Genomic DNA, 19,115 nt, shown 5'->3' with positions numbered 1-19,115 from the left:
TTTTTTTTTTTTAATCAACAAACAAACAAAATCTCCCCCCCCCAAACAGATACATTTAATACATTTAGTTATTTAGCTAAAACTCTCAAACTTTCTATCTAAAAGCAGTTTTTGCTGCTGTGTTTTTGAATAGCCTTATTTTGGTGTATTCATCTATTTTTTCTTTTAACCAAACTAAATTAAAACCAGTTATCTAGAAACAAAAGACCATTTCTATTCCTGAGCAACTTAGTCTCCATTAGAAAAGGTGCAATTCATTGTAGCTCTTCAAACTTCTTAACAGGCTTGATTCAAGTTTAATTTGAAGAAAATGTTTGTGGGAGAGTGGTCATGTTTTATCATTGTATATATATCGCTCAACCAAGGTTTGCATTAAGCCTGTTTCTAGCAGGGAGGAAAAACACTGAATCTTTCTCCAATTTGCAGCATTTCAAGCTAACTACTCACAAGAACATCTCTCAGAGAATCTTTACTGTAGTTTTCCCAATTTTATCATCCAAATCATGAAAAATCAGATTAGTGGTCCCAAAGTAACATCCGCTGAGTTCACTGTGTTGGGCTCAGTGATTGCCAATTCTTCCTCCTTTGTAAACATGTGCATAAGTAAAAACATATTACAAATCAAACTCAGAAACATTTCAGCCATAACCAAAGCTTGTTGCTTGTTTTATAATTGGGGTGGAAAACATTTTGTCCCTTTGATCTTTCTCCTACCTCACCCAGCAAAAGAGGAGCTGCTGCTCTCAGGAGCAGAGGAAAAGACTGTAAATCCCATATGCTGCCCAATGGCTGTCCTAATATGGGTGGCACCAGCTGCAGGAGATCTTTTATAATTCAGGCTACAGAAGGTGCTTGGTGGAATAACCATCTGCAGACCTGTGTGGTTCCTCTCTTCATACCCTGCTGGGTGATCAAACCTTCTCCATGCTTTCCTCCTGAAACCAGCAGGAAAGCTGGTGAAGGAACTAAGAAGGTTAGGAAAAGCTCTTCTACTTTTTACATCCCCCTGTAACTTTGGGTTTCGAAATGGGTATGTGTTTACAACTTCTGATTTGGTACTTCAGCTGTCACCTCAAGCATCTTGTTGCTAAGCAGCTGGTCATCTCCAGGCTTTGACCCCACTGAGATGAGGCACACGTTGTGGATGTCTCTTGCCTCTTGATGTACAAGGAATTTGGATTGTTATTTCTGAGGTCTCTTCTGGGAATCCCATATTTTGCTGCTCTGTTTGGATATCTCTTTTTCTATTTCAGTTTCTAAATGGAACAGTGATTTCCCTTTGGTAACTCCTGATTTAGTCATTTACTGAGCTTTGCTGCAGTGGAACTGGTACCACCAATTTTGGAGACTGAAAGGCTGGATTTTGGAGTAATGCAAATCCAGGCAGCCTTGCTTTGGTGAATGAAGCTCTGTCGGTATACATCTGCTGAGAATCTTAAAGAATAATAATAATAATAGGGCCTAAGTTTAACTCCTCTTCCCTCTCATGAATAATCTGCAGTGAATGTGATTGCAATTGTAAGATTAGTCATCCCTGACTGTATCTCATGTCTGTCCATCTATGAAGCGTGCATCATTATTTTCCACTGCTGTTCTTATGAGAAATTAAAGCTCAATATGGTCCACTAGGACCTCTGAAAAAAGACATCCTTCTGCTAAAAAGCTCTGGTCCACCTATGGCAATAATTTCCACTAATTTCTTTAACTTATGAGTTTTTCTGCCTTTTTTTTTTTAACAGAGATGTTTTGTAATACTTTAAATGGTAGTATGTCTCTTGAAGCAAATACGGAAATACATCTGGCAGGAAGGCTGATACTAACCAAGAGCAAATTAACATCAGCACCAGATCCCACATACTGTATAATCACATTTGTATTGTCTTAAAACAAAAAGGAAGACTGAGATCCACTGGGAGTTGTTATAGTTAATATTCTGTCAGTGTTTCCACTCCTCTTTATGGGGTTCCAAACTTAGCCTGTTAAAATTGCTTCACAATGAAAACATAGAAGTGCTCGGCTCTACAACAAAGTTATTGTCACTGGGCCAAATTCTAAGGTCTTTGCTCACTGCTAACTCCTGCTGACTCAGTGAGAATAATTCCTGAGTAAAGGCTAGGGATCTGGCTAGATTGCTGTTTTGTTTATTTTGAAATGAAACATTTTTTTTACTGTTTTACACTGTGCATTACACTGTGAGGCTTTCTGCAGCATGAAGAGCCACCTGGCCATATTCTACATGTTGTTATCTGGCTGACTTTATTCATCCCTGTCCAATTCCCCCCCTCTTTTTTTTAAAACCATATCTGTCAATCTCTTCTTCTCCACAACCAAATATAGATAGACCCAGGGGACACCTATTCCTCTGGCTCCTTTTGTCTCTCCCTAGTCACTTGTTTTTAAATTACGCCTGGTGTGACTTAATTCTGCCCAAACTTCTTGCTTAGCTACTGCGCCTTAACTCTGAGATTATTTTACCTCATTTTTTGATTAAAGAAAGAACAGAACAACAGTACCAGAACTTGGGTGCTATATGGGCTGTTGGCTTAAAAAAACTTCTGAACGTGGATCTGAACGTTGCCTTATTTGATCGCACAGATTCCTGCACTCTTCTTTGCTGCTCATCTGAAAACAGAGATCCAGATCTGAATTATACAACTCATTCCCATTTCAGACTTCTCTGTGGGAAGATGATGGTAGGTACTTATTCCTTCAAAAATATTCATTAGGTGTTCATCAGGTCACTTCCTATTTTTCTTATTTACAGCCCCCTTACCTTTCCTTCTTGTGCATACTTTTGCAATCTGGTGGCAAATTTTCTGCCTCCCATCTTCTTTTCATCACTCCTGAAGACTGACACTGTCCAGCCCTGTAAACGCAGCATCTTCCCCATGGCTCTGAGGGGGTCAGAGCATGCAGCCAGCGCAAGCGGCCAGCACTGGCCATGTCCGCTCTGACACAATCAGCCCAGCAGGACCCTGGCATCCTGGCCTGGAGCCACCTCACTGCCCTGCTGCTGGGCTTCCCTGCTGCACCTGAGAAGCCGCTGACCTTCCTTCATCTCCTATTTCCAGTTCTGAAGTCCTACAGCAGTTTACAGATACATGACAAATGGTGCATCAATTAAAAACTTTCGCAGTCTCAGTAATATCTTCCTCATGATTCCTTCTGTATCCAGTTATAGTACCTGCCACCGTGTCAGAGATCTATTTATTTCCAGATCGAGTCCAGATCTGGCATGTTTTTCTGGTTAAAGCTCTTTTCAAAATGCAGATGATGGCATGTGTTCATCTTTTTAATACATCAACTCAAGTCACTTTCTAATTTTCAAAAAGTACTTCCAAATAATTTGGAGGAAAATTACTCCTGTAATACCAGATTCCCAGGAACCTGTTACTAGTACAGAAAGTTTCCATCTCAGTCTGTCTTTTGTCTTAGGGCTATTACAACTTAGTGATGCCAAGCAAAAACTACGTTTAGTGTCCTATATAAAGGATAAGCCAAATGTCCACATGAATAGCCTGTTTAACTTGATAATATTATCATGTATATGACATACAGTTACTTGACACTTCGTGAAGATGTTTAAAGGTATGACCACTGCATCAAGAAGCTGACAATGTAAATACATAACTTTGGAGACATTAATTTGCAAGAGTTATTATGCAAGAGATTTGTCATGCATTTTTGACCCCTTCTACCTCATGCTAATCCATTTCCTTTGCATTTATTCTAAACCTCCAAGCTGCAAAACATCTTTAGCAAGCTACTGTTTCAAGATCAATCCTGCCAAACAAAAACATTTTATTTTTATCCTCAGCAGTTGGATAACTTTTCTCCTCAAATTACCATTGTCAAAGGTTCAAAATTAAAATGATTGAATGCACTGCAAAAATGTGTTTTTATACTGAGATAGCTTAGTGTAAAAAGAAACAATGTTGTATACAGACTATAACGAACAGAAAGATAGAGAATTTAATGCTATAACTCTTTTGAAAGTACTACAGATTCCTTTTTTCATATTAAGAGATTTTTTTAAGTCCCTCAGAATCCTCTAAATTTAAACTGTTGTCAATGAAAGCCTGCAAAAAAGCGCTAAACCTCCCCTCTGAGTAGATAATTAAAAAAAAAAAAAAAAAGGGAGGGGGGTTTAATCGGGGGACAAAAGCCTTCATATAAATGTAACCCATATATTCTGGATGATTATTTCAAAAAAAAAAAAAAAAAGGCCTGTCAGGTTTTCATGAGGTTGTGCTCACTTAACATATGTGGCATATTCAGAATTCATATTTTTGGTGTAGAGAGAGAAAAGAACTTGGTATTGATACACGATACTGGTAGATACTAGTAGAAGTTGTTTTTATGATAGGAAATGGAGGGATCTTGAACCAGTAAAACTCTGTGAAGCGTAGTCTGACAAAAATAATAGCAGTGACTTCAACAGGACCAGCATTTTGCAGCGGGGTACATGGAGGGAGTCAGGCAGGCAGGAGAGCAGGGGAATGGAGGAAGGAAGTGGAGAGGAAAGTCAGGTCAGGACACACCATGCTGCAAGGATTATGAATATGAATCCTATGCAAAAGTAATATTTCTATGAAGCGCCTTGGTCTAGTTTAGTCTGCTGTCAGCATAGATGCTGTTTTTGATATCAGTGGCGTGGCACTGATTTATAAGGTGTGTGCCAGATTAGAAGCAGAAATCACAGCCTGAACACTGCTGGACTGAACAGCAAGTGCAGGGTTAAGTGCTGAGGTTTATATCAGTTTTCTCTTGTCGGCTGATTTTTTATATGCAGTGGTGGCTACAAGTACAACTGTGCTGGAGAGATGATATCTTGTGGAAAGGAGATTTTTTCAGTGACCCAGGAGCTAGTGGTAAAAACCAAATGATGTTGCCTCAATTGCTGTTTCTGGAATATTGTATTTATTGCAGTGTGCCCCTTACAGTGATGGAAAAAATTAGGTCAGTTTTTCTCATCATGTTTAAAGAAGGTCTGACTTCTTTGTCCTGACAGAGTGACTACTTCTTTTGGACAACATCTCATCACAGCTGAGTTCTCCTCAGAGGTAGATCAGGTGGTTAAAATTTTTGTTTTAAGTCTGACTGTCTTTTTTTGAATCTTTGTGAATAGCTTTTAATTTATCTACATTTGAGTAGGGTTTAAGTAAGTCTATCACACCTGCTCACATTGATTTTAAATTCAGTAACCTCTAAAGAATGATTGGTCCACAACAGATCACCTAATACCGGACAACTCAGGCAAACTAAAATGCAACTGAAAGCATTTCTTTGTGAAGAAAGTAACCAGGGCTTGGTTATAGATAAAAGCGAAAGTGCAAGCTTTGGAATTTGCTTTCTTTCAAGAGTACTTATAGCAGGGACACCAGTATCCACACAGTGTTTATAACTGGTCCCTCCCCCAACAGAAGGACCACCATCCATTTCCTTAGCAGGCAACTTCAAACTTGGCTGAGCTTTCCCCTGGAAGCTTTGCATGTAAAGACAATGTAAAGTTTGGCTCATTGTATTAGAGAGCCTGCTCCCAGATTACAGCATATGGGTGAGAATAGGAACAGAGAGAAGAGAAAGGTAAACATTGGAAGGCAAAAAGCGAGTGAGCTAGCTAGCAAAAAAGTTAACTGTTCATCTGGATCTTTTGGACACCTACGAGAAGGAAGTACATTTGTCATTAGGACTAACTACAGGAGATGGATCTAACTACTGTGAACCTGCCAAAGAGTCCTCTGTGCCCATACTTCATAGAGCTGGTGCATGATTCATCTTGTAGCTACAGTTTAATAGCAGCACTTCACGTTTTGCAGCCTGGATAGGCTCACATTTTTCTCTCTTTTTGTCCTAAGTGCATACTCTCCATTATAGGGCTGGCTGGAAAACAGCAATTCCACTTAGTGAAAAATTTCAAAGTTTGAATGATTTTGTTCTTCATTGACATGAAAAAACAACTGCAGCCTTTCAAAATGTCTTTGAGGGGGCTGTGGGCAGAACAGGGGAAAGTCAGACAGACTAACCTGCCAGGGAAACAAATGACCGGCTTGAGAAAGACACAGGTTCAAGACCTTGCTCCGACAGATTCACAGTGGCGTTCACCCTACTTAAATTCAGGCTCTTAACTTAGCTGTAGCTGCCTACCATAGTCAATAGAAAAAGATTGCTTCTCAGAGAGGCTAACACAGAGTACACAAGGCAGGCTTTTGCTCTAAACCACCTTTGATAAAACAGTCTCAACTTCTGTCTATTTCTGACACAGGGAGGCTGAACTACTAACTGAACTGCCTCAAGTAGGTCTCTAATTGCAGGCCGGGCCATACAATATAACTTATGATGTATTTTCCTCCTCATTTGACTGAAAATTTAATCCAGAACTGGAGAAAGCTTCCTGACAAAAGTTTACATGATCAAGAAAACTCAACACTTCCACAAAAACATAGGTTTTTGACAAATGAAAAAAAACAGCACTTGACAAGCACACATTTCATTGAAACGTTTGTGACCAAAAATCTTTGGGAAACCATTACAAGTCACCTTCCATTTGTTTATGAATATTTTCTTAATTAGATAAATTGAATTAAAAGAGTGTGTGTGAACATAAGTGAGAAATGAGCTGCCTGCACTTATAAATAAGATATACTAAATATACTAAGAGATTTTCTTATAATAAAAAAATGTCTATGCAGGCTCCTTGAGTTGATTTATACCAATCGAGAACTTAACAAAAGGTGCATTTTAAAAATCAGCATGGACCTGAAAGTCTTAACAACTGTATCCTTGACTTAAATAGACAGAAGTCAGTGGCAGTCTGCCAAGTTTACCTTGTTGAATTTTGCCTAATATATTTTGTTGACTTGTGAGAACAGAGGTGCCCAGTCCAAGACCATTTCTCATCCTGCGTATGCACAAAGGCAAGTGAGGCTGGAGCAGGATTTTCAGTTCAGTCCCTGGACACTTTGTTTTTGAGGATCTTTACACCTCAGCATTTAAACTGGCTGGGTAAACATTGTCAAATCAGTAATGAATAAGTACATCTACATACATGACGTTTGAGGAGGTGACTTATGTACACCAAGTCAGAATTCTAATTCTCTGATAACAAAAGCTGGTGCCCCCCCCACTGAGCATGAGTAAATTTTGTAAAAGCTGAATGGAGTTAACTGTTGGAGTAATGGAGATGCAAGTCTGGCTCTAAAAGTCTATTCAACAGCATTTGCTCTAACAACCTGTCAGGCTGATTTTGCTCTCTCATCTGAGCTGTGCCTACATAGCCTACATAGCCTACATTTCTTTGTCTTGCTCTGAAGAATGAGCTAAGAAAAAAATATCCTAAATGCTGAATTTAATAGCTTTGTGAGTACTGGTTTATAGTATTTTGCTTCTTTCTGAATTAAACCTAATCATTGGTTACAGTATGTCAGCTGCATTTTTGTTTTCTATTCAGAACTGCAGATTGCTAAAATGATCTTTATTAGTAAAGCAATGCATGTGTGGCATTTTAATAAAGCTTTTAAATGGCACTCAGAAAATGATCATTTTCTGTTTCAAGAAAAGAAAACCATTCAAGCTGTCACTGTTACTCACCTAAAGGACTCTGTCTGCAATTCCATATAGGACCTGCAGCCTCCTGCAGCTGGGAAACACCTCTCGCAATTATTAGTGTTACGGCATTTTAAACTGTTTGACCACTTCAGACCCTGAATTGTGACACTTCCATTGGACAGTGCTTAGCATACTACTGTCATCAGTTAAAAACAGATCAGCTAAGAAATGCACTCATAAACAGGAAGACTTCTGCGAGTGCCTAGCATGTTTCTGCAAGAATAGACATAAGAGCCTTGTTTTTTTAAACAGAAGAGCTGCAAGTTATTTGTCATATTTAACTGCTGATGTCAAAGACACAAGAAGTCTTTTTTACATTCAGTGCAAGTATGTTTTAGAAGGTTCCTGAGTTAAATTCTCTGTCAAGGAGCATATACTGTATCAATCGTTCTCCTGAATTAAGGAGAGTTTCCTTGAGAAGAGGCATATGTCAAAGAAAAATCAATGTCAACTTATTTTGGTCATTCATGCAATGATTTGTGATTTTCATTTTCACTGTTGGTCATCTTTGCCAATGAACATGCAAACTTTGCTTATGCTTCAGCTAGAATATAGACATTCACATGCCTGGAAAAGACGGTGCTCATTTAATGTCGAATGGCCGTTTGCCTCTGCAGCTGGAGGTTGTGCAGCACTGAATGCAGAAGTCAAGAATATTCAGCTCACACAACCACATCTGAAAGATAGTCCTCTGTCTGACAAACAGGAGGACAAACTTACCAAATACGAATTCATGGAATCTTTTACCTTTCACGAATATACAGCAAGGGCTTGGGTAGGCAAAAAGAGAAATACTAGTCTGAAAAGGGCAGACTGTGGAGAACAGTCTTGGATCAGGTGATTGTGAGTTACTTTCATTTAAATCAAATTAAGTGTAAGGAAGAAAATGAACCTCTAACCAAAGTTTTGGATTTCAAGAGAATAGCCTTTGATGTGCTAAATTCACTTGAAGGAATTCCAAGCCGTCAACGCTCTCAGCTCCCTGGGTATATATTTTAAGTCACATCACACTTTGGAGTGTGACACAGAGATGCTTGAGCTGGTGCCTGGCTGAACTAACATGTGCACCAAGAGCAGCATGAAGATATTAGCTCTGGTCTAGAAAGCAGCATATCTGTGTAAGCAGGTCACTGTGTCTCAGCTAACGAGTGCTGGCTCACAGCAAGTACTGAGTGCTGATGAACCTGCATGGCTGTGAGTTCTGGACCAGGCTTGGCCTTTGCTACCCTTGAGCTATCAGATCGGAGGCATGCTTCACTGATGAAGACAACTGAACAGAAACTCTCAGGTACTTGGATGCGCTTGGATGTGTAGGAGGCATAGAATTTCTTCAAAGCAAGTATGTTAAAACTACCTGGGAACTGAAATAAAAATAAATAAAAAGATTTTGTTTAGAAGTGTGCTCCTGGCAAGCTGCATGAACAGTTACCTAAAAAAAGGATATTGGAAATAAGCAAAGAGTCCACAAAGAGCGGTGGGGAGGGGAGGGAGAGAAAGGAAAAGAGAAAGAAAACCCAAGCTGGTGTGCAAAGAAAACTGGACCTTTCAGGCTGAGCTGCTTAGGTCTAACTACACTAATTGCCAAGAAAAGCTAAGTGAGACCTTGCAAAAGTACTGAAGGAAATATCAAAAGATTGATACAGGTTAGGAATAGGAAAAGAGGATATAGGCTGCTGTACACTAGGGATGCTGTAATGGCTGGCTCAGAACCTAACAAACACCTCATCTCAGTTTCCTCAAAGAGCAATGATCCTGGGGACAAAATAATAGGAAAAATAGGAAAGAAGTTGCAGAAATGGAAGATATGATGTTAAAAAAGCAGTTCAGTGTACCTGTTGAGGTGAAAGGGAGAAAAGAAACCAGATAATCTCCATTGCAAAATCTTACTTTCAAAGGGAGAAAAGAAACCAGATAATTACCATTGCAAAATCTTACTTTGCAAGTCTAGGATCAAGTCTTCTTAATAAACTTTATCAAGCTAGAAATGATACACAGGAAAATAAACATCTATGTTTCAAGGGGGAAAAGTGATCCTGCCAACTATAAGGTTGTAAATCAGACCTCAGTGGTGCTTGAAGGAAAGGGCAATTAAAAAAACATTAGTAAAAAGAAAATGGGATACAATGTAACCAGTTTACTAAATGTAAGTAATACAAGACCAGCTACCTTGGAAAAGATGAACAATTTTCTAGACAAAGACAATGTTTAAGGTCAAAAGTAGCTTCTGTCTATTTGAATTTCATTAAAATTGTCCAGTATGGTACCAAATGGGATGAATTACCTAAGATTGAGAAGATGGGGATTAGCGGAGAAGTTACAAGATGGGACAGACAGCAAATTCAATGGAAGATGGTTGCTGCTGAAAGGAGAAATACTAGGCTGAAGGAAAGTTGTTAATGGTGTTCTTCAAAGAACAACACTGGCCCAGCCTTAGGGCCAGTCTTTTCTGTATTTTTATTACCGAATTTGGTGCAAAGATTAGGAGTGCCAGAAGGCCATTTCCTTCTGACATGAGGGTGGCGGTGCTGTCAAAACTGCAGAGGACCTGGGCTTGAGGGTTGGAATCACAGAAATGTGATGTGGTTCAGCAGTACAAACACAAGCTATTGCACCTGAGACCTGATCCAGCCCGCTCTGGATTGGGGCAGTCTAATTTATCCCACTCGCTGAAAATGACAGAGGAGAAATAGCATGGTGATGCCTGGTAGACCAGAGGGTGACTAGGAGACACTAACAGGATGCAGTAATGACCTTAAAAAAGCATCACGAGCAGAATTTCTGGAAAAAAACCCTGATGTATTAATGCTATTGTACAAGACTTCATGTATAATAAAGTGTACAATTTTGGTCACCTATTTTCAAGAAAGATTATCCAAAATTGAGGCAGGTGCACAGATCTATTATTAGAATGAAATGAAGAATGGAGAGTTAATCCTATGTCAGCCCGCCTTGTTTAGTCTAGGAAATAAAAGACTGGGAAGAGATATAAATGACTACTCCTACCTCCTATATGATGGAGATACGCACAAAGAGTAGAAGAGAGATTTTTAAGTTAAAGTAACATTATCAAAAGTACAATGTTGCATAAACTAGCCAGAAATAAAATGAGACTCGAATTAGAGGCGGTGGAGTTGGGAGCGGTGCCCCTTAGCCATTAGAACATCCAGATGCTGTTAGAGCCTTTCAGAAGAAGTAATGGTAAAAAACTTTTTTTTTTTTTAAGGTTCAACAGGATTACCTTATGAAAGAGAGTACAGGATAACAGACTGTGATGGTAGGACTAGACTGTCTTCCAGCTTTGAAAACAGTTTGTTTTGTTTCAGTGAAAATTTGCATTTTTTAGTAAATCTATTTTTACCACACAAGACTTGAGTCAAGTCATCTTTAGCTGTTGGAAGGTAATAGGCATGTTCTTCATTTTTGATGGCAAGGTGGAAAGTGTGGTTAGAAGAGAATGAACTGATCACATTTCTATTTTGCCTAAGAACTGATGTGCCTAAGAACTGGTTTGGTATACGCATCACAGAGAAAACAATATCAGAGTATTTTAATCAGGATATGAGTAGGTAAGAGAGAAAAGTCAAAATAAACCTAAAGTACAAGAAACAAGTGTGCTGAAGAAATTATTCATAGAGGTAGAATATTACTTTCTTGCTTTTAATGAAATCTTCCTTTACATAATTTGTTCTAACACTTCATCAAAAAGTAACACATAAAAATACTTCTTTCCTTAGTCTTGCCTTCACAGCATGTACTCACCATTTTATGCAGCGGCATGTAACTAATCTTAAGAGAGCTGGTGTTTTCTTCCCCTTACATTGGATTTGTTAAAGCTGTTTTGATATTCCCTTGAAGACAACTGCAGCAGTAGTTTGCTTACTGGATATTTATCAGTAGCGTGGAGGGTGAAACACTAACTGTACACCATACTCCCTGCCTTTTTTAAATATTCATTGACCAGTAACCATCTATGGTGCCTCATAAAGTATTAACTCTTTAAGCAAATCTCTGCTTACCTCCATAGCACAAATCCTGCATGATTTAAATCCCATGAAATCCTATTAAAATCCAAAGAGTTTCAAGCTGTTTTCGTTAGTTTTGTACCTAATATTAACACCTGGTTCTGAAACCTCACATCAATAATATTGCTCTATTGGACCAACAGGACAGGAAAAAGTAAGTTCAGTTTTTTTGGCTGATTTGAGGATATATCTAAACAAAGTCTACATCTTGAACTTAAGTGCTGAATCTTTTTTCTTGGCTTACTACTTTTCAGCAACTTCCACTTTATATACTACATACCAGGTCAACCTGGTGCTTGAACAATTATGCTACATTTTCTGAATTGCCAGAACTGAATTTGAAGATAATTGGCTGCATTTACCTGTGTACTTGCCACTGGCTAGTCAGTGTACAGAAGTGTCAGACTGAGACAGGCTCATTTATTTTGTGATAGTCCAAGTGCCATATTTATTTAGAGGTCTAGTTTCTCATTTTCTAGCTATGCAGCCCACCTAACTGACCTAAGTGTAAGCAATTTGTTGAGCCAACAAATTTGTGGTTCAGAGGAAAACTTTAAAGCTATCACACCCAAATACATGTGACTGCAATATATGACAGTCATAACTGGACTTTATAGAAAGTAGATGGAAATGGGCAAGGTGGTGAAAGATCACTTGGCCTTCACAGCTGTCCACTGGTATCTACAGATAAGTAACTTGTACATGACAGATTGCCTGCAATGGCATGGACTTGACACCCCAGTGGCTCTTCTGTGCTGTATGAGAGACAACCTGACAAGCGTTTAATATACTTGAAATGAAACAGTAATAGCCTGAAGATTAGCAGTGCTGACCAACCCTGCTGATATTAACTGAAACATCACAGAAGCTCAGACCCCTCTAGAACTTAAAAATGGGAATGGTATTTTCTAAGGCGTTCACCTCTACCACCTGTGAATGCTCCCAGCTGTTATTCAAAGTACAGCAGCAGTGACTTGACTCACTACTAGTGAAATCAGCAGATGGGCTCTTTCCTTTTCATATAGAAATGTCAATTGAGTATAAGAAGGATAAAGCTTACAGGGTTACATGACAACTATGCTGAATTGTAAAGAAATATTACCAGGTGTGGGAATCTTTTCTTTAGGTTCAACCATATGACCCAAATTTTATTTTTTTATTAAATTCCAAGGTACCTTCACATAAGAGGCATCAGGAATAAGAGCTGATTGCTGTTAGTAGATTTCTGCTATATTGCTAACTTAGTGATTGTACAAGTGTGCAGTGTGTCTTTAATAGCTACCACTAGGAAGAAATCTCCCCTTAGGATTCATTAACTAATGACTTCCTCCCTTGCTGAGAAGAAAATCTACAAAATTCTTCCACAAACTGGTCATTTGCCTTCTTGGAAGACAGGCATGAAGGACCCATAGCTATGGGAGCCATAATCACAAACATATGCACATAATAGAATTAGCAATTACATGCATGTATATGGTACCCTTATAAAGTTCTTCTCCTAATATACCTTAAATATCTACTCAAGTAGTAGATAGGTGTTAAGTAAATGTTTTGGGGAGCCGACAAATTAATTTAATAAATTAATTATTAGTTTTGCATCATTCCTAAATTCATGCTGTGGGGGTTTTAACACAGCAGCAGTATATATACTGCTACAGGAAGACCTAGTTACAGTGTTTGCTGCACTTTGGACACCTATTTGAAATCATATTAATGAGATAATACACCAGGGGTGTTGCATGTAAAGTGCCTGAGGACACACAATCCAAAAGACACATTCACATTATATGACACTACATATACCACACCACAAGGAACATGCAAATACATTCTACAAATGCATTTGTGGTTTCCTGCTAGGGCCCAGACAATGTGGCATATTAAAAGTGCATTTGAATTTCTTCATTCTGAACAGTTGCACTGAAGTACTGGCATTGAGGTGCTGATGAGGGGAATTGCATACATGAGGACCTAGTCGCTCAGCTTTCAGCATCTGAGTTTGCTCACCTGTAAGCACGTTCCTGATCTGTAGGTAGAGGTGGTATGAGACTTTGGTGTTTATTATGAGTGAGAGGCATTACTGTGGAAGGGGTGTGTGACTAAAGCATGAGAGTCATGCTTTATGGTCTTCCAAATTTCAGCTACTTAACAGCCTGAAGTTCTACCTCTCAAACTCATGCTAGTCAGGAATTGCAATATGTCCTCCATGTCGTCTCCTGAGTGCAGTCTGGAGTGTGCAAGCTTGGACACGTTTCCTGGACTTTGGTACCGTAAGGGATTATATGCCACAGTTGTCCATGATTACGCAGGAAGTAAGACCGTGCTACATTAGTTCTACATTAGTTCTTCATAGTTTTCTTTCTGCTGAAATGCATCCAGAGCATTTTGAAGGTTGCTACTATCCATACTGTTTCTATTCCTATATTTGGAGTCATAACAGCATTTTGGCACAGAAACATAGTAACTAGATACTGCATAAACTCTTCTGCAGTAACTGCAGCGGACAGGGGCTTGTTCCCCTATGCTATGGAGAGGTACCAGAGGAGGCTGAGTCCTCTATGAATGACAGGATAGCTCCCTCAGCAGGGGCACCGTGAGATAAAAGCTTGCATGCAGGCCCTTGGCACAGACAGACTTATGCATGTGTCAAAGTCTCTAGCTTCTGAAGCACATCAATTCCCTTGGAAAAAAATAGCACAAACAATATCTTTATAAAATTACTGAGAATTCCTCCATCCTCCTGTTTGCAAGACAAAAAACCAAATGTAATCTCACTATGCCAGTGATCAGAAGCCTCTTTTGACTCCATCTATTGAAATGACAATATAGCATGCTTTCTGATCATATTTGCAGTCCTAAAATGTAGATACACAGATTATATATTTACTGAAAACATCTGTATGCAAATAATGGCATCAACTGATCTGCACAGACAGTCATAGCTTTTGCCTGTTCCCCTGAACCACTTCAAATGCTCACAAGACTGGCAAATCTGATGATAAAAACATTTGATTATAAAGCAGTGAATAATCTCTTTCTTTTTTGCCAGATGTGCCTAATTCCTATTGTTGTCCTTGTGATTGCCTCGGATGCACAAGCAGCCAAAAGGAATCTTGCATGCTGCACTTCGCTTTCTCTTATTTTAGGAGTCCTGTTGGCCAATGCATGCTGGACACAGCACTTGGTGAGCCAGTGGGGAAGTCCCTCAAGCACACCATTGCAGTCTGATGATGAGAATGGTACCTTGAGCACCGTAATCATGTACCAGGCAGGGGGCGAGGGTCGCAGCAGAGGGAGCGCATGGCCCCAGGCACAGGCCAGCACACGTGAGAAGATGCTGTTGGCCATATGGTGGAGGCTCCACTCACTTCTGGGACCTCACCAGAGGGTTGGTCTTCCCGATGGCCAAATAACAATACAGCAACTCCAGGGAAGTGTGCTCTTGTGGGGGATTTAAGGTACTGATGCACCAGATCCTTTGGGGATCCGAGGTTAAGTAAATAACCCTTTTACTTGTCATTTCCCATTATCAAGGAATAGTGTAGCAATGTCCCAGTAGTGCTGAATGTGTATAGTGAATAGTGGATGCTATTGATGCTGTGAGACCTCTTTTCTTTTAAAGAGACTGTTTCACACAGGGAATACCTTAGCTCTCTTCCTTGGAGTATAGCATCTAAAAAAAGATCCCGAACCCCATGTCAGAACTCTACCCACACATACAGATTATTGCAATTCATTCTACAGAAACCTCGTTATAACTCAGAATAATGTAGATTCTTCCTATGTTAGACTCAGGCAGCCAGTGCCTTTAAACTAGAGGAAATACGAGCCATCTCTGTCAAGCAGCTGTTTAGTTCACACAGTAGTTCCTAAGGCACTGCCAGCTGTAAGCTCCTAGTGACAAACACCTCCCTATTTCCATGTTTGCACAGCACATAGCATCACTAGGAATATGGTCCATGGGATGGGCTGTCAGATGCTATCATGACATTGATATGTAAAAGTACATTATCCAGGTAAGCTACAAAGAGCATTCATTCTGAAAGGTTACTTTTCTCCTTTTACCTCTCTCTCTTTTCCAAGTCACACACTATCTGGCAGAAAAACTTTTCATATGCAAGTCAATTAAAAATTTAGAGGCCACGCCATTTAAGCTGGATGTTGGCTTTCAGTAAGGTAAATTGAACCACATTTAATAATTAATAAGTAAATAAGAGGCTAGGAAAAAAAATCCTTTCTTGAGTGGTGAATATAAGGATTCTTGTGCCAAAACTGTCACTAATATCCTGTTTCAACTGCTGGCTTGTTAAACAGTGAAAGTTCACTGATGGGTCTGCCGAGAAGGTGAGGCAGGTGAAACACCCCAATCCCCCCAGACAAAATTCTCTTCTCTGAGATGGTGATAGCTAAAAATATCAATTGAAATCAATCCCCTCCCTGACTCTCCCCTTCCCCTCCCACCCCCCGTAATACGGAGGAGAAAACACAGACAAAAATCCTCAAACAACAACATCTCAAAAGCCAGTTTTTTCCCCAGTTCAGACCCCTGAGCTGCCCAGGTGACCAGCAAGCGTTCAGAAGTATGACTGTCAATTTGGAGATGGCTTACAGCAGTCTATTTCAGACCCTGCCACAGGGCTCCAAATAAAAATCAAAGCAACACATCTCTTTTTAAAGCAAAGAAAGATGGGGGAAAAAAAGAAAATCTTGTTCTCTGAATACCTTTGATTCCTGGCTGGTGGTTGATGCCGGAGAGGGGGGCTGCTCTGTGCTCTCCACTTCGTGCTCTTTCTCCACACTCTCCACGCTGACTTCAGTCGCGCTGCTCGGGGGAATCATTTTACCTCTGAAACACTGTTCCTATCGGGAAAAGAGCTACAGACCTTTCTCCCTTTGCTCGATTTAACGTCCTCTCTCTTCTCTGCTCTTCTAGAGCAAATGAACTCCGATCATGCTGTTTCACTATATTTGCCAGACTGGAATTCTCTGGATTTTCTTTTTTTCCCTTCTCCTCCTCCTCCTCCCCCTCTCCTCTTCCTCTCCCTCCTCCCTCCCCCTGCAATTCTATGCAATTCTGCTGCAAGGGGAGCAAGTTGCTGCTGGCGCGGCAGGTCGGTTGTGTGCCTGCCTCTGCGTTTTCCCCGTGCTCCTTCCCTCCGCGCGAAGCCCAGAGGCGCTGAGCGGAGTCGTGCCTGGCAGCCCCGCAGCCAGGCGGGAGTGAACCCAAGCAGCAAGCCCGAGCCACTCGCACGCACGGGTCACCGGAGGGAGGAGTTGTATTGCTAATGCCTTGAATAGCTTTGTAGGAGCATGTGCTGTCATAGTAGTGAAAGGAAGTACTGCGCGCATGCACACACACATGCACGCGCAGAGGCATGCGGCATGCATGAGGTTTGCAAGCGTTTTACCGTTTAATCAGGCTGAGGGCATCAGAGTTTGAAGTGCAGCTTTACATTCTTACAGGTCTGATGTTTTCCCAAAGGACTCTGGAAACACAGGAGAAATCGGAGTGTTCCCTCACTTTGTGCTCAAAAAAAATTGCTAAAAATGATAGCCACCCGATGTTTCTAAAGCACAAACACCCCCCAAACTCTTGCTAACAAGTGATACGAAACAGTTGCAGAAAAGTCACCTGCCGCTCCACATGCTCTTCCCTCCCCAAAGCACACCTAAGCGCGGGCAGGGGAGCGCCGCTTGGAGCGAGGAGCACGCACGCGACCGGGGTCCCCCGGAGCTGCACGAATCCTTTACCTGCAGGTTGCCATAGCGATCGCGCTCCATCAGGATCGCACTCCATCAGGCAGCGAGGGAGCCCGAGTGGCCGGCGAGAAGGGCCTGCCGGCTCCCCCGAGCGCCGTGGCTGCTGCCGCGGCGCCGGCGAGGACGCGGCACCCGGTGGTCAGGCTTGGGGCCACAGGCTGATCGGCTGAAGGTCAGCACAACTTTGCGGGCTGACTTGGCTCTCGCCCAAGTTTGCCACTGATTTAAATCCACCACAAAGGTGCACGTCATCTCTCTTCCCTGCTGACTTAAGGCGCACAGTGTGAGCAGTTAAATGGACGCGCTCCTCACCAGATGTACGCTTTGCAGAGTGGGAGCTGCTCCATGCAGCTGGAGGAGATGCCTCTTTGCCTTTCACTTAAAGAAAAAAATATAAGAGCGACCCAAACATGGTTTTCCAATAAGTTGCACTTATGTTCTGAAAAGTGCAGAGGAAAAAATTCTTGCTTTATAGATGTATACTGCTGTATATTTGTGGGTGATTTGCTGAGTTTGGAGCCAGAGGAGAGTTTTAGTAGCTCAGGAGAGAGTACCAGGCCCCCTTTGGCCCCATCCCTTAGAAACACTGTTGCTGCCTGTGGCTGCCTTGCAGGCCCTCCCCACCCCAAATAATCCATGGGTGAAAGGGAAGGCAGGATTTCAAGACAGTAGGAGCTGTACGGATAAAAAACAGAGCAGAAATTGTCCTGCAGCCTCTGTATTCTTTGTAACTATGCAGAAGCCAGGAAAACACTCAGCTTTTCTTTGAATCCCCAGTGAATTTTCAGGATTGGCAGTCAGATGGGGGAAGAAAAGCTTTTTTTTCCCTCTGGGATAGAGCATATAAGATAGTGAAGTCTTTACCAGACGACAACATGAAATGCCGCAATGCTATTTGCGCAGGCACTTCAGAGCAAAAGCGCATCTTAGGTGTCTGCCAGCACAACCCTTTATTTGGCTTGCAGTCACTAACACCATTACAGGGATCAAAACAAGAACACCGGTCACTTGTTGAGGCAGCTTCAATGACAGCTGAGATTGAAGCAAGGTAATACAGAGCCGAGAGTGGCAGATTTGGCAGGTGAGTGAAAGAATTGATTTGCAAGGGTTTGATTTTTAAAAGAGAGCAGAATCTTAGACAGTTTCTGTCTGAGCCAGAGGAATTCCCAGCTGCAAATCTCACTTCTTCCACCTAGCAAGAGAGATTTAGGTGCTGCCGTAAAACCAGCCTGTTACCAATGAGCAAGGACTGCTCAGACTCACAGTTTGGGGGAATTAAGGCAGCTGTGGGCAACGGAGGTCTTGGTGGGGCTGTAGTGCTTGAATGCTCCAGCTGGGGCAACGGTATCCTTCCTGATGGTCCTGCCTAGTGCACCATAGTTGGGGGACAGGGCACTGGGTCTGCCTGCTGCAAGGACTATTCTGTAAGTCCAACAATGTGAGAAATATTTTTTTTCCAGTTCCTCAGGAGAGTTTTGAACCAGTGTTTCATGGTAAGAGGTTCAAACACATCTTCCAATGGTGAACTTGTAGGTCATCTCTGAAATGGGGCTGAAGTGGCTGGTTAATAGTTAATGCTCTAAATGTTGTAAAATCCAGCGCACATTTTGTATGAAAAGCTCGTAACGTCATGACTGTGTAAGTGACTATCATACCACTCTCTACTCTTTTTTTTTTGTTTTGTTTTACCAAATTAGTACTGACACCTGCTGCACCCCCTCCCTT

The 19,115-nt window shown here is 41.1% G+C and overlaps 1 protein-coding gene across 2 annotated transcripts in view; it reads right to left on the bottom strand.

Annotated features, from left to right (window-relative positions):
* STAC (SH3 and cysteine rich domain) overlaps nt 1–16,469 on the bottom strand; it is a 73,797-nt gene extending 57,328 nt beyond the window's left edge. For both annotated transcript variants that reach the window (XM_026081052.1, XM_026081053.1), the window contains exon 1: nt 16,353–16,469. In XM_026081052.1, the coding sequence (XP_025936837.1) occupies nt 16,353–16,469 (117 nt within the window). The remainder of the gene's footprint in view (nt 1–16,352) is intronic.
* Nucleotides 16,470–19,115: the final 2,646 nt, after the last annotated feature.

This window comes from Apteryx rowi, unplaced genomic scaffold, assembly GCF_003343035.1.
Source record: "Apteryx rowi isolate R43461 unplaced genomic scaffold, aptRow1 scaffold_536, whole genome shotgun sequence".
NCBI classification, from domain to species: Eukaryota; Metazoa; Chordata; class Aves; order Apterygiformes; family Apterygidae; genus Apteryx; species Apteryx rowi.
This window is presented reverse-complemented; position numbering and strand designations above follow the sequence as displayed.